Source organism: Equus quagga, chromosome 3 (assembly GCF_021613505.1).
Source record: "Equus quagga isolate Etosha38 chromosome 3, UCLA_HA_Equagga_1.0, whole genome shotgun sequence".
Taxonomy (NCBI): Eukaryota; Metazoa; Chordata; class Mammalia; order Perissodactyla; family Equidae; genus Equus; species Equus quagga.
In genome coordinates this window covers 155,565,228-155,577,619 of record NC_060269.1, presented here as the reverse complement: position 1 = coordinate 155,577,619, position 12,392 = coordinate 155,565,228, and the positions used below count along the sequence as shown (strand labels likewise).

The 12,392-nt window shown below is 46.5% G+C and overlaps 1 protein-coding gene across 9 annotated transcripts in view; it reads left to right on the top strand.

Annotated features, from left to right (window-relative positions):
* The window catches only part of PIGG (phosphatidylinositol glycan anchor biosynthesis class G), a 48,913-nt gene that overhangs the window by 1,114 nt on the left and 35,407 nt on the right, over positions 1–12,392 (top strand). For all 9 annotated transcript variants that reach the window (XR_006887908.1, XR_006887909.1, XR_006887907.1 and 6 more), the window contains exons 2-5: positions 149–354; positions 6,416–6,625; positions 7,978–8,166; positions 9,094–9,235. Coding sequence is in view for 4 of the 9 variants with exons in the window: in XM_046656079.1 (XP_046512035.1) it covers positions 149–354; positions 6,416–6,625; positions 7,978–8,166; positions 9,094–9,235 (747 nt within the window). In the remaining 5 variants the exon portion in view is untranslated. The remainder of the gene's footprint in view (positions 1–148; positions 355–6,415; positions 6,626–7,977; positions 8,167–9,093; positions 9,236–12,392) is intronic.

Below are 12,392 nucleotides of genomic sequence, written 5' to 3'. Positions count from 1 at the left end.
ACCGAGAACAGGCCTTTTTCTTTAGGTTGAGATATGTAGATTTCACAGGATATGTGCTGGAGAAGTAGGCAAAAACTAAAATATAAGGTGCTTGAGTGCTAAATAGAGTTTAAAATTGAATTTCCTTTTTTCTTTCAAACACTTTTAGGAGCCAGTTCCAACTGGACCAAGCTCCCACCACCTCTCTTCAGTAAAGTTGTTATTGTGCTGATAGACGCCTTGAGAGATGATTTTGTCTTTGGCTCAAAGGGTGTGAAATTTATGCCCTATACAACTTATCTGGTGGAAAAAGGAGCATCGCACAGTTTTGTGGCTGAAGCAAAGCCACCTACAGTTACTATGCCTCGAATCAAGGTAAATGGTATGACTTAATGTTTTATAGATCATGGTTTGACTCCTTCAGAGGTTTAGAGGGGCTTTCTAGAGTAGTCTTTTCTAGAGTAGTCTTTTACTTGGAGTCCCAGTTTTAACTAAATAGAAATTAGTTTGGTGCTGTCAACCTGGCTGGGGGCAGTAGAATGCTGAAGAAGCCTCACAGATGGGATGGAGCTGAGACCCAAGATTTGTGCCCCTCGTCAAGTAGTCAAAACTCATGGGGACCATAAAGGATTTAGAGCCAGATCGTCCAGGCTAGCCTAATCCAAGAGTTACCATCCTCCTTGCTAACCTGCTTTCTTCTTTAATCATCAGTGGGTTAGTTACAATCCTGGAAGGAGCCTTTAGGATTATCTAGCTCAATCTCTGGACTTTACAAATGAAGAAGCAAACTCAGATAAATTAAAAGACTAGTCCAAAATTGTAGTATACACAGTGGCCAAACCAGCATTATTTGGCCTTGACAGCTATCACAGTTTCTGCTGGATAAACCACCTTCAGCTGTTCAGCCTACTGAGAGTGGCTTTGAAGTGCATAGTGCTTCACTCAAGAACTATGGGTAAGGATAAAAGTAAGCTTTATTGATAGGCTCAAGAACTATTTATTGAGCAACTCCTATGTGCTGACATTGTAACAGGTACACAGTTGAAGCAAAATGGTATCTCGGCCTTCATGGAGCTTTTAGTCTCTAATGAGAGATGTAGCCATTAAATGCACATACAAATGAACATGCAGTTATAAAGTGCGATTAATGTGTGATGAAGAACAGGACATGGTGCTCATTGTTGGGGGGGGTGGGCTCAGTGTAGTTGGGGGGGGTCAGAAAAGCCTGTCTGAGGAAAGTACATTCAAGCTCACACTGGAAGGATGAGTAAATGGGAGGAGGCAGAAGGAGACAGAGGAGCTTAAATGTTTGTCTGTGAATATATTGCACGCTAGCATGGTATAAAAGTTGCTGGCTGAGCGTTACATCTATGGCTGATCATGTGACACCTTACTACTTGGTGAGAAGGAGCCACCTCTTCATTTAAAGCTTGGGGGCAGCATTTAGTAGATACTCAGTACATGTTTACTGGATGAATAGAAGAGTCTGGGATTGAAAGGTTTAATGCCACATCTTTCACTGACTTTGTATTCTTGCGTTTCCCACTCTCTGCCACTTTTGGATGTGATGTTTCCTTCATTTGGCAATATTTATTGAGCATCTACTATGTGCCACACACTGTTCTAGATAAGAAGGATTCGGTGAAGAATAAGACAGCAACTGTCCTCTCTTCATGGAGCTTACTTTCTAATTGAGGGGACAGAAAATACATAAGTATACAAATAAGATAGTCTCAGAAAGCGATATATGCTGTGGAAGAAATCAAGGAGGAGAACACAATGGAGAGTTGTGGGGAGTGGGAGAGGGCACCTTAGTCAAGATGCTCAAGGATGGCCTCTGAGGAGTGGTCATTTTGCTGAGACCTGTCGTGCTGGAAGAAGGGCATCCAGACTCCAGGCCATCAGGAGCACTGATTTCTTTATCTGTTCTATGTGAAGTCTGGAAGGAAACTGTTCCTCCGTTTTGGTAAGAAAAGTGTTATTAGGAATCTGGGCTGACTTGTAAGAAAATGTGTAAGTGAGTGCTCAAGCTCCAGGTTCTAATCAGACCTGCACGTTGGCCACTGTGGTTCTTAGGGCCTCCCATCTCCAGCCCATTTGTTTCATTTCACAAAACCAGTATTTCATTTTGTTTTCAGTCCTCTACAGGTTGTTGCTACTCATTCCTTATCAGGGATGAGCTAGAACAGGAAGTCCATACTGGAGTTAGGGTTACACAGCTCTGGAATTTGTTAGGATTGGGTAGTGTTGGCTAAGAAATGTGTCCCCTTCCGTGGCAGCAGATTGGGAAGGGACTTAGTTAATCTCAGAGTTTTGATACAATTGTCATGAAACACTGATCTTAACATCTCAAGACTAATATCCCTGATAGCACTTTCACATGTTAAGATCCTGCAGTAGCTTCTTTCTAAAATTATATAATTTTTGAATGCCTTTCCTTTCTTCAGGGAATTTATAGTCATAATAAGGAGCAGTTACTGATGACTGGCTACAGTGAGTACAGAATGCAGGCATTATCTCACACACATTTACAAAAACCCCATGAGATAGGCTCTATGAGATAGGCACTTCTGTCTTCTCCATTTTCCAAATGAGGAAACAGGCTTGAAGTGGTAAAATCACCCAACTGGCCTCAGAAACTGATCACGAGCCTCTGTTGTCTGGTTCCAAAGCCTCTTGGTCACACTGCATTATATAGCAGTGCTGGAGAATAGGGTGCCCAGGTCAAATCCTTTTTCAGTAGTCTCTGCAGAGCCCTCCTTAATTCTCAGAAGGCAAGAATCTACTGTTCCCAAGGCCACTGAAACCACGGGAAAACCTCCAAGAAAGTGACAGACTCGAGCTCTCTTTTGACTTCCTAGGACTACCAGCTGCAACTCAGTTGCTGCCTGCATGCTTCCTAGAGTGAAGGGGATACCAGGTAGTCCCTGCCCTCCTTGAAAATGTCAGTGGGAACCCAAGCTAGTGTGAGAAGAAGGGAAGTGCCTTGTGAAAGTCCTAGAGGAAGGGATGGACAGATTCGACTACATGAAAACAGAAAACCTTTATGTGGCAAAGGACCTTATAGACAAAGTCAACTGGCCGATGATAAACTGGAAAAATTATTTACAGCTGATGTAACAAAAAAGATGTTAAGCCCATGATATGTAAAGAGGATCTGATCAAGTACAACTATCCAGTAGCAACTGGACAAAGGATGTAAAGAAATCCGCAAAGGAAGACATCGAAATGGCCAGTAATGTATGAAACGATTTTTGACTTTACTAGTAATCAGAGCAAGGGAAACTAAAACAATCTGTAAGGCCAATTGTCTATCACACTGTAGACATTTAAAGATTGATGGTAACCCACTCTTCACAAGAAATGAGGTAAACAGTTGTTCTTCCTGCTGTGGGTGTGAATGTAGCTGGAGTGAGCAGCACCTCTGCTGCCACCATCTAGGTCCAGTCTTCTGTAGTCTCCAGTCTGCACTGTAAAAGTCTCCCAGCACCACTTCTTGTCCAGATCCCGTGCAAACACAAATCAGGTCATGCCACTCCTCTCTTAAAGCTTCCAGGGCTTACACTCTGCCTACTAACCCAGGCCTCCAGGCTGTGTGGGCTTTCCCCTGCTGACCTCTCCAGCCTCATCTGAGCTGCTTTCCCTCTTCTTCTGTCTTTCGTCCACGCCAATCACACACAGCTCAGTTCTGCAGGTGTGCTGCCCTCTTTCTGCCTTGGGGTCTTTGCAGTTTGCTGCATTTCCCCCTGGAAAGCCCCAGTTCACCTCACCTGACAACACTCCAACCTTCAGGTCTCAGCTCTGTCAACTTAAAAAACAAATTCCCCTGTTATTTTATCCGCAGAATGAGTTTATTCGGGGATAGCAAAAAGAATTGCAGTTCAGGATGTGTGCGCTCTGGTGAACCACAGGCAAATCCAGGGAACAAAGGAGGGGGAGCTGCTTTTATAGAGAAATGAGGGGGCGGGGGGGGGGGGCCTCTTCTAAAGGAAGGTTCATTGGGGGAGAGGAACAGTTCAGGGCAGCTACACATTCTCATTGGCTGAGCTGCAGCGTCTCTCATTGGCTGGGCTGTGGTGTTTCTCATTGGTTGGACTGCTGTGTTTCTCATTGGCTGGGCTGTTGCCAAGCAGAGAGAGAAGTCTTCCTTCAGCAGTGAAGTGGTCATCCTTCCTGTTTGGTGTAATTGACCACATGCAATGGGCCAGAGCCCCCCTGCAGGCCTTCCTCCTCCAGTCTGCTTGGGGTTTCTCTCACTTGTTTCACAGCTCAAATGGCACTCCTTTTGAAAGCTTTTTAAGATAAATGACCATTAAAACAGTATTGGTTAAATATATTATACATCCAAACACTGGAGTGCTTTGTAGCTGTTAAAAAAAAAATGAAGTAGCTGTGTGTTTTCTGGGGAAAGAGGTTCATGATATATTATTAATTGAAAAGCACAAAGAAGTTGCAGAATTGTTTATGTAGTTTGTTACCATTTTGGTAAAAAATATGTATCTGTATATTTTTGATTGTACACATACACAGAAAAGTGTAAGAGAATACTCACCAAAAGTAACTGGTTACCTTTAGGGAGTAGAATTTTGGGGTGAGAGAGAGGCTCACATTTTGAAAAGTAGCTTTATTGAGATAGAAGTTTCATAGAATACAGCACACGTGTTTTTATGTGTACAGTCAGTGAGATGTAACAAATGTATATATCCATGCAACCCCCACCTCACCTCTGGTGTCTGATCCCCACCCCAGGAGTGGTGGGTGTTGTCGCTGTGTTTGTTTGTGTAATGATTTGCCTGAAGTAGTTCTATAGAGTCTGTCTTCCCCAGAGTGTGCAGTAACTGATGTCTCTGCTCGTTATGTTTTTTTTTTCAATTCTTGTTTTTATTTTTAAGCCAGTCTTCCTAACGGTCACCCTGAGTCAGCATAGCTTAGTGGTTAGCCAATGATTGGGCAAAGGTTGTGCTTAAACACACTACATGGTAAGGTCTGTACCCTTTGCAGGGAGCAATGTGTGGGTTGGCCCACATGCTCACCGTTCAGACAGTTTATAAGTCTGCCCTGACTCTCACTTTCTGTTTTAGCCAGGCCTCCTGTTCAGCTGGAAGGAACAGGTAACTCAGCCCCCTCTGGTCTCTCCTGAGTGTACACTCAGCCCCATATGTGCACACAGGCTTCCAGATTCCAGGAATATGTGGGAGTTTACAGATATCTACTACAACTGTCTCATTCCCCAGATCTCCTTTTTAAATTTTGGCCTGATCTCTTACTACAGTCAGCATTGAACCTTCAGGCAGCTGTGATGTTGGCCTAGCCTCTTGCTTTTATCACATCCCTGGTGTGAGAGTTTTCCATGGAGCCCCAAATCAGGTGGGCCCCTCTTGGTCTCGATGGCTCCTGCATCACAGAGCTGAAGGTGGGACAGGGGAGTAGCCCATGTTAAAACACCACAGGTACTCACAGCTCTTAGCAAGATTTAATAGTCCTTTGTTGTATATCCTTGGGGAGTTTTCAAAGTCCTGAAATGGTTGGTTTTGACAGTTTTATTGCTGTTGGGGGAGAGGATTTGCCGAGCTCCTCACTCTGGCATTCCAGAAGTCCAGTTAATTCATATTTGCATTTATTTGCTGCTAAAGAAGTCTTGACAAAATTATTACACCTGTTGGCATTATCCAGATTCTTGTTTATTTTCACTGCACAGGTCCCTGGATGCCAGCATCATGGGTTATCGGATAACTCCAGATCATGGAGACCTGTGACCCATAACTTTGGCCTCTTAGGCTCTGTGCTAAAATGAGGCAGATTGTTGACTTAACTCTTTATCAGAAAGATGTGAGGACATGTCACACCCACCCTCTCCTCCCAGAAATCATGGTGCAGCTTGGCAGGATGTCCCACCAGCATCCCTGGGCCAGTTTCCTGTGAGACTTCCTGAGATTTTGTGCCTAGAGACTGCCTTCCTCCCTGGGTGTGTGAGAGGCTGTTCCCCTCTGGGGTGGACGTTAGAATCACTAGGTTATGAGATGCGCATATGGAGTTTGCTTGTCACATGGAGCAGAATTGAAGTGTAGATGAGGACCTGACGTGGATCTGAATGCACAGGTTTGTGTTTTCTTTGCATGCCACACTTTGCTCTTGGCTTCTGTTCTCATAACCTGTAGCTTCTTTTCCAGCCACCACCATTGTCCACCTACACCACAGCCGCCTCTGTCCTCTCATCACTTGAGACATGGTCACGTCTTCACCGTTAAGTTTGCTAGTTTTACCCAGAATCTGTGTGTGGCTTTTTCCCCTTTGTCCTAACACTGACCTGGCTTCCAGTTTTGGGGGTGCCCTGCTGTTATGCTTGCCTCTTTCATCTGTTAAATGGTCTTTGGCACCCGTTCCCATGCCACACTTTGGATTCCATGGTCCAATTCTTGAACATTTCCTCCTACAGGCGTTGATGACAGGGAGTGTCCCTGGCTTCATTGATGTCGTCATGAACCTCAATTCTCCTGCACTGCTGGAAGACAACGTGATCACACAGGCAAAAGCAGCTGGGAAAAGAATCATCTCTTATGGAGATGAAACATGGGTGAAGTTATTCCCCAAGCATTTTGTGGAATATGATGGAACAACCTCATTTTTTGTGTCAGATTATACAGAGGTCAGTTTTTAAAATAAGAAAAACATTATCCTAGATAGAGCCCAGTACCCTCTTCCTTAGTGAGAGAAAACATTGTTCTGTGTGTGGCTTTTGTTAATACATTGGGAGTAGTATGGAGAAGTTGTAAAACTTGTTCATTTGCATGATTGGTTGCAACCCAGGAACCTAAACCCTGGTGCAGGTGTGAGCAGAGTTCTCTCAAGACCAAAGCCTAGACCAGCTGAGCACCCAATGACAGGGTGCAGAGGATCAGGAAGGGCCTCTCAGCAAAGAGCCCTTGAAGTTGAGTTTTGACAGGTGAGTGGGACTTCCCAGGTGGACAGAATGGGTGGCAGCATCTGTGTGAGGCAGAGCCTGAGGACTGCAGGGCCTGCCTAGAATTCTCAAGGCTGTTGGTTCTCCTGTGGGTAGGGCAGCATCCCCAGTGGGGAGGTGTGAGGTTAGACGGTGAGCTGGGCAGAGTCCGGTCCTGAGGGGCGTCAGCCCGAGCTGGGAGTGCGGTCTTGAACAAGGAGAAGAGCATGATTAGACCCATGGTTAGAAGTTGGCCCTGGGACAGACAGAGGTGCCCTAGGGCAGAGGCCCCTCTATGTCTGAGCTTGGCATGGGGGTGGATGGCCTTGAACCACCCACACTCTCACTTTGCTGGGCCTGCTGGCACATCTGCCATCACGCTTACACTGAGACCTTTGACTGAAGCTGACCTGGGCAGACACAGCACTTACTGTCCTTCAGTGGCTGAGTTTCCCCGTCCTGTGTACAGTCACTCAGAAACACTTGTCTTTGTGATAGGTTTTTCAGTGGGAGGGAGGTGGGCGGGCTGAAGGTCAGGGCTGACCAGGCTAACGGTTAATCACTGAGGGCTGTGTCTGTTTCTCCAGAACAGCCTTCTTGTGGGACATACATAGATGCCCTCGGCTTCACCCTGCTGGTTACTTGAACTCTTGGTTGTCTTATCTTAGCTAACTGCCCTTAGCCCTTAGTTACCTCGTTACAACTTGACACTGAGTAACTTGGCCATCTGCTCAGCTTTAGTTAAGCCCCAGTAGTGACCCCACGGAATTTTTTTGTCAGAACAACCCTTGCTCATTTAAATTAGCTATATAATATGTCTTATCTGTAACCTGGAGACATTAAAACAATATTAGTGAAACTTAATCTAATGCTAATGTGTATTTAATTTTTTGTGACCGTTTTTTGAGGGGAGGTTTTTTAATCTTTTCTAATGCCTGTAAGTCCTGTTACCTAAAATAAACCCTTACATTTTAAAATGTGCATGTCACTTTTCCCTGGAGACTGAAGATCAAGGGAACTTAGGGGAGCTATTCATGTGTTCGTCTCCCCCATTAAAGGTGGATGAGAATGTTACGAGGCATTTGGATAAAGTATTAAAAAGAGGGGATTGGGATGTGTTAATCCTCCACTACCTTGGACTGGACCACATTGGCCACGTTTCTGGGCCCAGCAGCCCCCTGATCGGGCGCAAGCTCAGCGAGATGGACGGCGTCCTAATGAAGATCCACACCGCGCTGCTGTCAGAGGTGAGGTGCGCTGCGGTGCATCGTGTGGTGCTAGAAGGTCACGGTGCCAGCGTTTCCCAGAAGGAATAAAGCTGCTAAAGTGAACCCAGGTTGCCTTACTCAGCCTCCTCAAACGGAGCGCGTGCCGTGTGCTGGGTACTGTCTGGATGTCATTTGGACGTTCACCTGCACTGACTCAGTCCCCAGCAACCCTGTAGAATAGCGGCTCTTAACTCCACCTGTTCACCATCCATCCAGTAATGTTTCCTGATTTCCCTCTAGATCACTGTTGCTTCTCTATCACTGTTCCTGTCTGGGCATATGTGGGGTTTCTAGCCAGGTGGGACAAAGAAGCAGCATAATAAAGGAGTCCATCAGTATTCCAGAGAGTGATTCCTGCCACAGGAAAACGTCGGATGGGGGAGGGAACAGCATCTGAGAGAGAGGCTGTAGTTTTAAAACAGCATGGTCAGAGCAGTCGTCCTTGCGGACAAGTGAGATGTAAGCAGATACTTGAAGGGAGGGAGGGGAAGATGCGCCGTCTGTGAAGGTGCATTCCAGGTGAAGAGGCAGCAAAGGCAAAGCAGAGCCCCAGGGGCAGAGGGGCGGCTCTGACAGATGAGGAGACTGAGGCACGAAGACTAATGTGCTCTGGCTCTCACAGGTTGGAAGTGGCAACGGAGAAACCAAACCCAAATCGTCTGCCCTCAGAGGCCCTAAACATGACCCTCCTGTGCTCTGTGACCTCCATATGATTCTCTTTGTTTTATTTATGACGGTATTTGACCTTGACCTTTGATCTGGCTGTAAACTCATAGGTAAAAGGTCTAACTCATTTAGAAAGAGCTACTGTTTTTAGAGTAAAGCTAAAATCTGAAGTTGTTTTCTTGGCAAGATCACTGTTCTCCTTGGTCTGAATGCAATGAAAGTTTCTCCTTTGCCTTGCAGGAGAGAGAGACTCTCTTACCCAGTTTGCTGGTTCTCTGTGGCGATCATGGCATGTCTGAGACCGGAGGCCACGGGGCCTCTTCCACAGAGGAAGTGAGCACCCCTTTGCTCCTGGTCAGCTCTGCATTCGAAAGGAAACCTGGTGAGAATTTAGGGTGTTTAACGTTTTGAAATTGTATTTTATTTCTCTGTTTTCTGTAGCCTGATTTTAATTTTAAAAACCATTTTTTGGAAGCCATGTAAGTTTGCAATTTCCTGAGCAATGTGAGAAGGAAAATGAATAGGGCAAGGGGCGGTCAGAGTCTGGAGTTCACATTTCTTGCCCTGATTCCTAAAATACAAATATTCTTTGTGGGAATTTTGTTGTATGAATGTCACTGCCTGGATCTCTGGAACTGTTAATAAAAGTTACCAGAAGCTTAGAGACATCTGAACTGCATATGTGAACTGAAAGAAACACTGATAATTAAACTTTTAAAAAGTATCCATTTTTTGAAACTCTGTATTTCATAGCAATGTCAACAAGAGTCGTAGGACCAGTCAGGGCAGGACTGGCTGAGGGACCCTCTATCAGCATTAAGACACCCCAGCTCTCCATCCCAAGCACATGGGCCAGCGTGCCTCACAGCCATCCGCCGTTTCTCCCTCGCCCTCCCTTGAGCGTGGCCTCTGCCTCCTCAATGTGCTTCACAACATGCTTGCTGTTTATTCCAGCATGGACACGCTTTATTTCTTCTCACGTGATCCTTCAGCCCCCTTTGGCAGGGCGGACCTCTGGTCTTGGACCCCCCTCTTTGTCTGGTTTTCCTCCTGTCGCACTCTGCTGTCTGGTCGTCTTTGCTGGCTTAGCTTCCGGGCCCTGGCCCTTTGTTCTGGACTGCCTCTTTGTTTCTTTTTCCTTTTAAGATTGGCACCTGAGCTAACAACTGTTGCCACTTTTTTTTTTCTGCTTTTTCTCCCCAAGTCCCCCCAGTACATAGTTGTATATTTTAGTTGTGGGTCCTTCTACTTGTGGCATGTGGGATGCTGCCTCAGCATGGCCTGAGGAGCAGTGACATGTCTGCGCCCAGGATCCAAACAGGCGAAACCCTGGGCTGCTGAAGCAGATCGCGCAAACTTAACCACTCGGCCACGGAGCCAGCCCCTGGACTGCCTCTTTGTTTCATTCCACACTCACTCCTGAAATGACTTCGTCTACTTCCAGGTTTTCTTTTTGTGTGTGTGTGTGTGAGGAGGATTGGCCCTGAGCTAATATCTATGCCAGTCTTCCTCTATTTTGTATGTGGGATGCCACCACAGCATGGCTGCTGAGTGGTGTGTAGGTCTGTGCCGGGATCCAAACCCACAAACACCAGGCTGCCAAAGTGGAGCGTGCAAACTTAACCAGTATGCCACCAGGCCAGCACCACACTTCCAGGTTTTCACTGCCATGAATAGGCTCACACTGGTCACATTTATCCCTCTAGCTGTCTCCTCTTTCCTGGCCTCCAGACTGTCTCCTCGGCTGCCTCTCTGACTCCTCCACTTGGTCTCCCAGAGGCAGAGCACAGATAACAGCCTCACATCCAGTCTATACCCATGTTTCCCTGTCAGCAGACGGCACCAGTGGTTCTTCACGTCAGAAACCTGGGCGACCTCCTTGATATTCCTTCTCCCTTGCTCCACACTTTCCAGACCATCCCCAGTCTCCCATACACAAAACCTTTCAGTAACTGAACCTTAGATAGAGTAAAAAGCCTACCTCGCAGCTTCACCTCGAGCCACATTCCCCTTTATTCACCTTATCCTGGCCTCTGCCCTTCCCACACGTCCTCTGAGTGACAAGCTCTTCCTTGCATGTGCCCACTCTGGTGTCTTCGGCTCCTCAGCCTGCTTGTCTACTCATCCTTGATCTCAGCTAATATCACTTGTTCACCCATGAAGCTAAATTACCTTCCCTCTGTTAGTCTCTCATGGCAGCCAGTGCTTTCTACCATCATTCTAGTATGGTTTGTAATTACAGACTGACTTGTACAATTCCTGTAATACCTGGCTCCTCACTGCACTTTAAGCTGGAACTGATCAGGACCAAGTCTGTTGGGTTCATCACTGTATGCCTTTGGCCTGGTCGCTGCCTGGCATGTGATAGGTGCCAAAAAATACTTGTGGAATGAATTTTCCACTTGAGTGAGAATTGGTCAGAGAAGAACTTCCACCTATTTCCTTCTGTCTTTCTAGAGCACTTCCTCCTCTTGGACACCTGACCTCTTAGGATACGAGTTATTGGCTCTTGTAACCGGAACCTTTCCTGGGTGCCCAGCTGGAGGTTGCCTTCCAGCGAGTGCGTGCAGTACCCTCCAGAGCACCAGCCTTTTACACCCAGCTTTCCCACACTGCACACCCAAAGCAGGGTCCCACGTAGCTCACCCACCCGGGTGGGAGCCCCACCCCAGAAACACCCTTTCCATCCATCTGTCCATCATCCAGCACAGGTGTCCTGAGAACCTTTGGTAAGCCTGGCACCTTGCCGGCACCACAGACAGCCTTCACCCTCAGGGAGCTTGTACTCTGGGGAGGAAAAGAGACAGCTAAGCTTATGTTTTCACATTATAGGAATGTTAGGGTTGTCGTTTAACTGAAGTGCTGATGTGTCATCTCTAAGATGCGTACTTAAGAATCTCTGCCCTGGGAGGCCTGACTGCCTCCTCAAAGCCAGGAAGGGCCAGGGCCAGGCGGCTGCACGTGTACTTCCAGCAAGCGCTGCTTAGAAAGCTGACCTCAGTGAACCGTGGGGTCTGAGTTTTCCATTGTTTTGTTTGTTTGTTTTAAGAATAGTTATGTTCTGTATTCTCCCTATGCTCGTTTTATGAGCCAGGACTGCATTCCTTTTAGTTCATTCAGAGTTGGGCAGCCATCGTCAGTATCAGCTTTAGGATCATCGCCTCTTTAGTCGTCACTCCCTCTTCCCCCAGCCCAGTAATCCACCCACCCCACCTCAGCTGCCAGGAGCCACTAACCTTTCTGGCTGTAGATTTGCCTCTTCTGGACATTACCTGTAAGAGGAACCCTAGAATATATGGTCTCTTGTGACTAACTTCTTCCACTCAGGAGCGTGTTTTCAAGGCTGGTCCACGTTGTAACACGCACCAGGACTCCATTCCTTTCTGTTGCAGAGTGATACGCCAATAAGACATTGTCATCACCACACCTTCCTTTACTTCTTCACACACTTCACACACTTCTTTGGTTCTTTGAACATATTTGTGATGATTTTGTCTATTAACTCTGACATCTGGGCCCTTTGCAGAAGGGCAGAATGT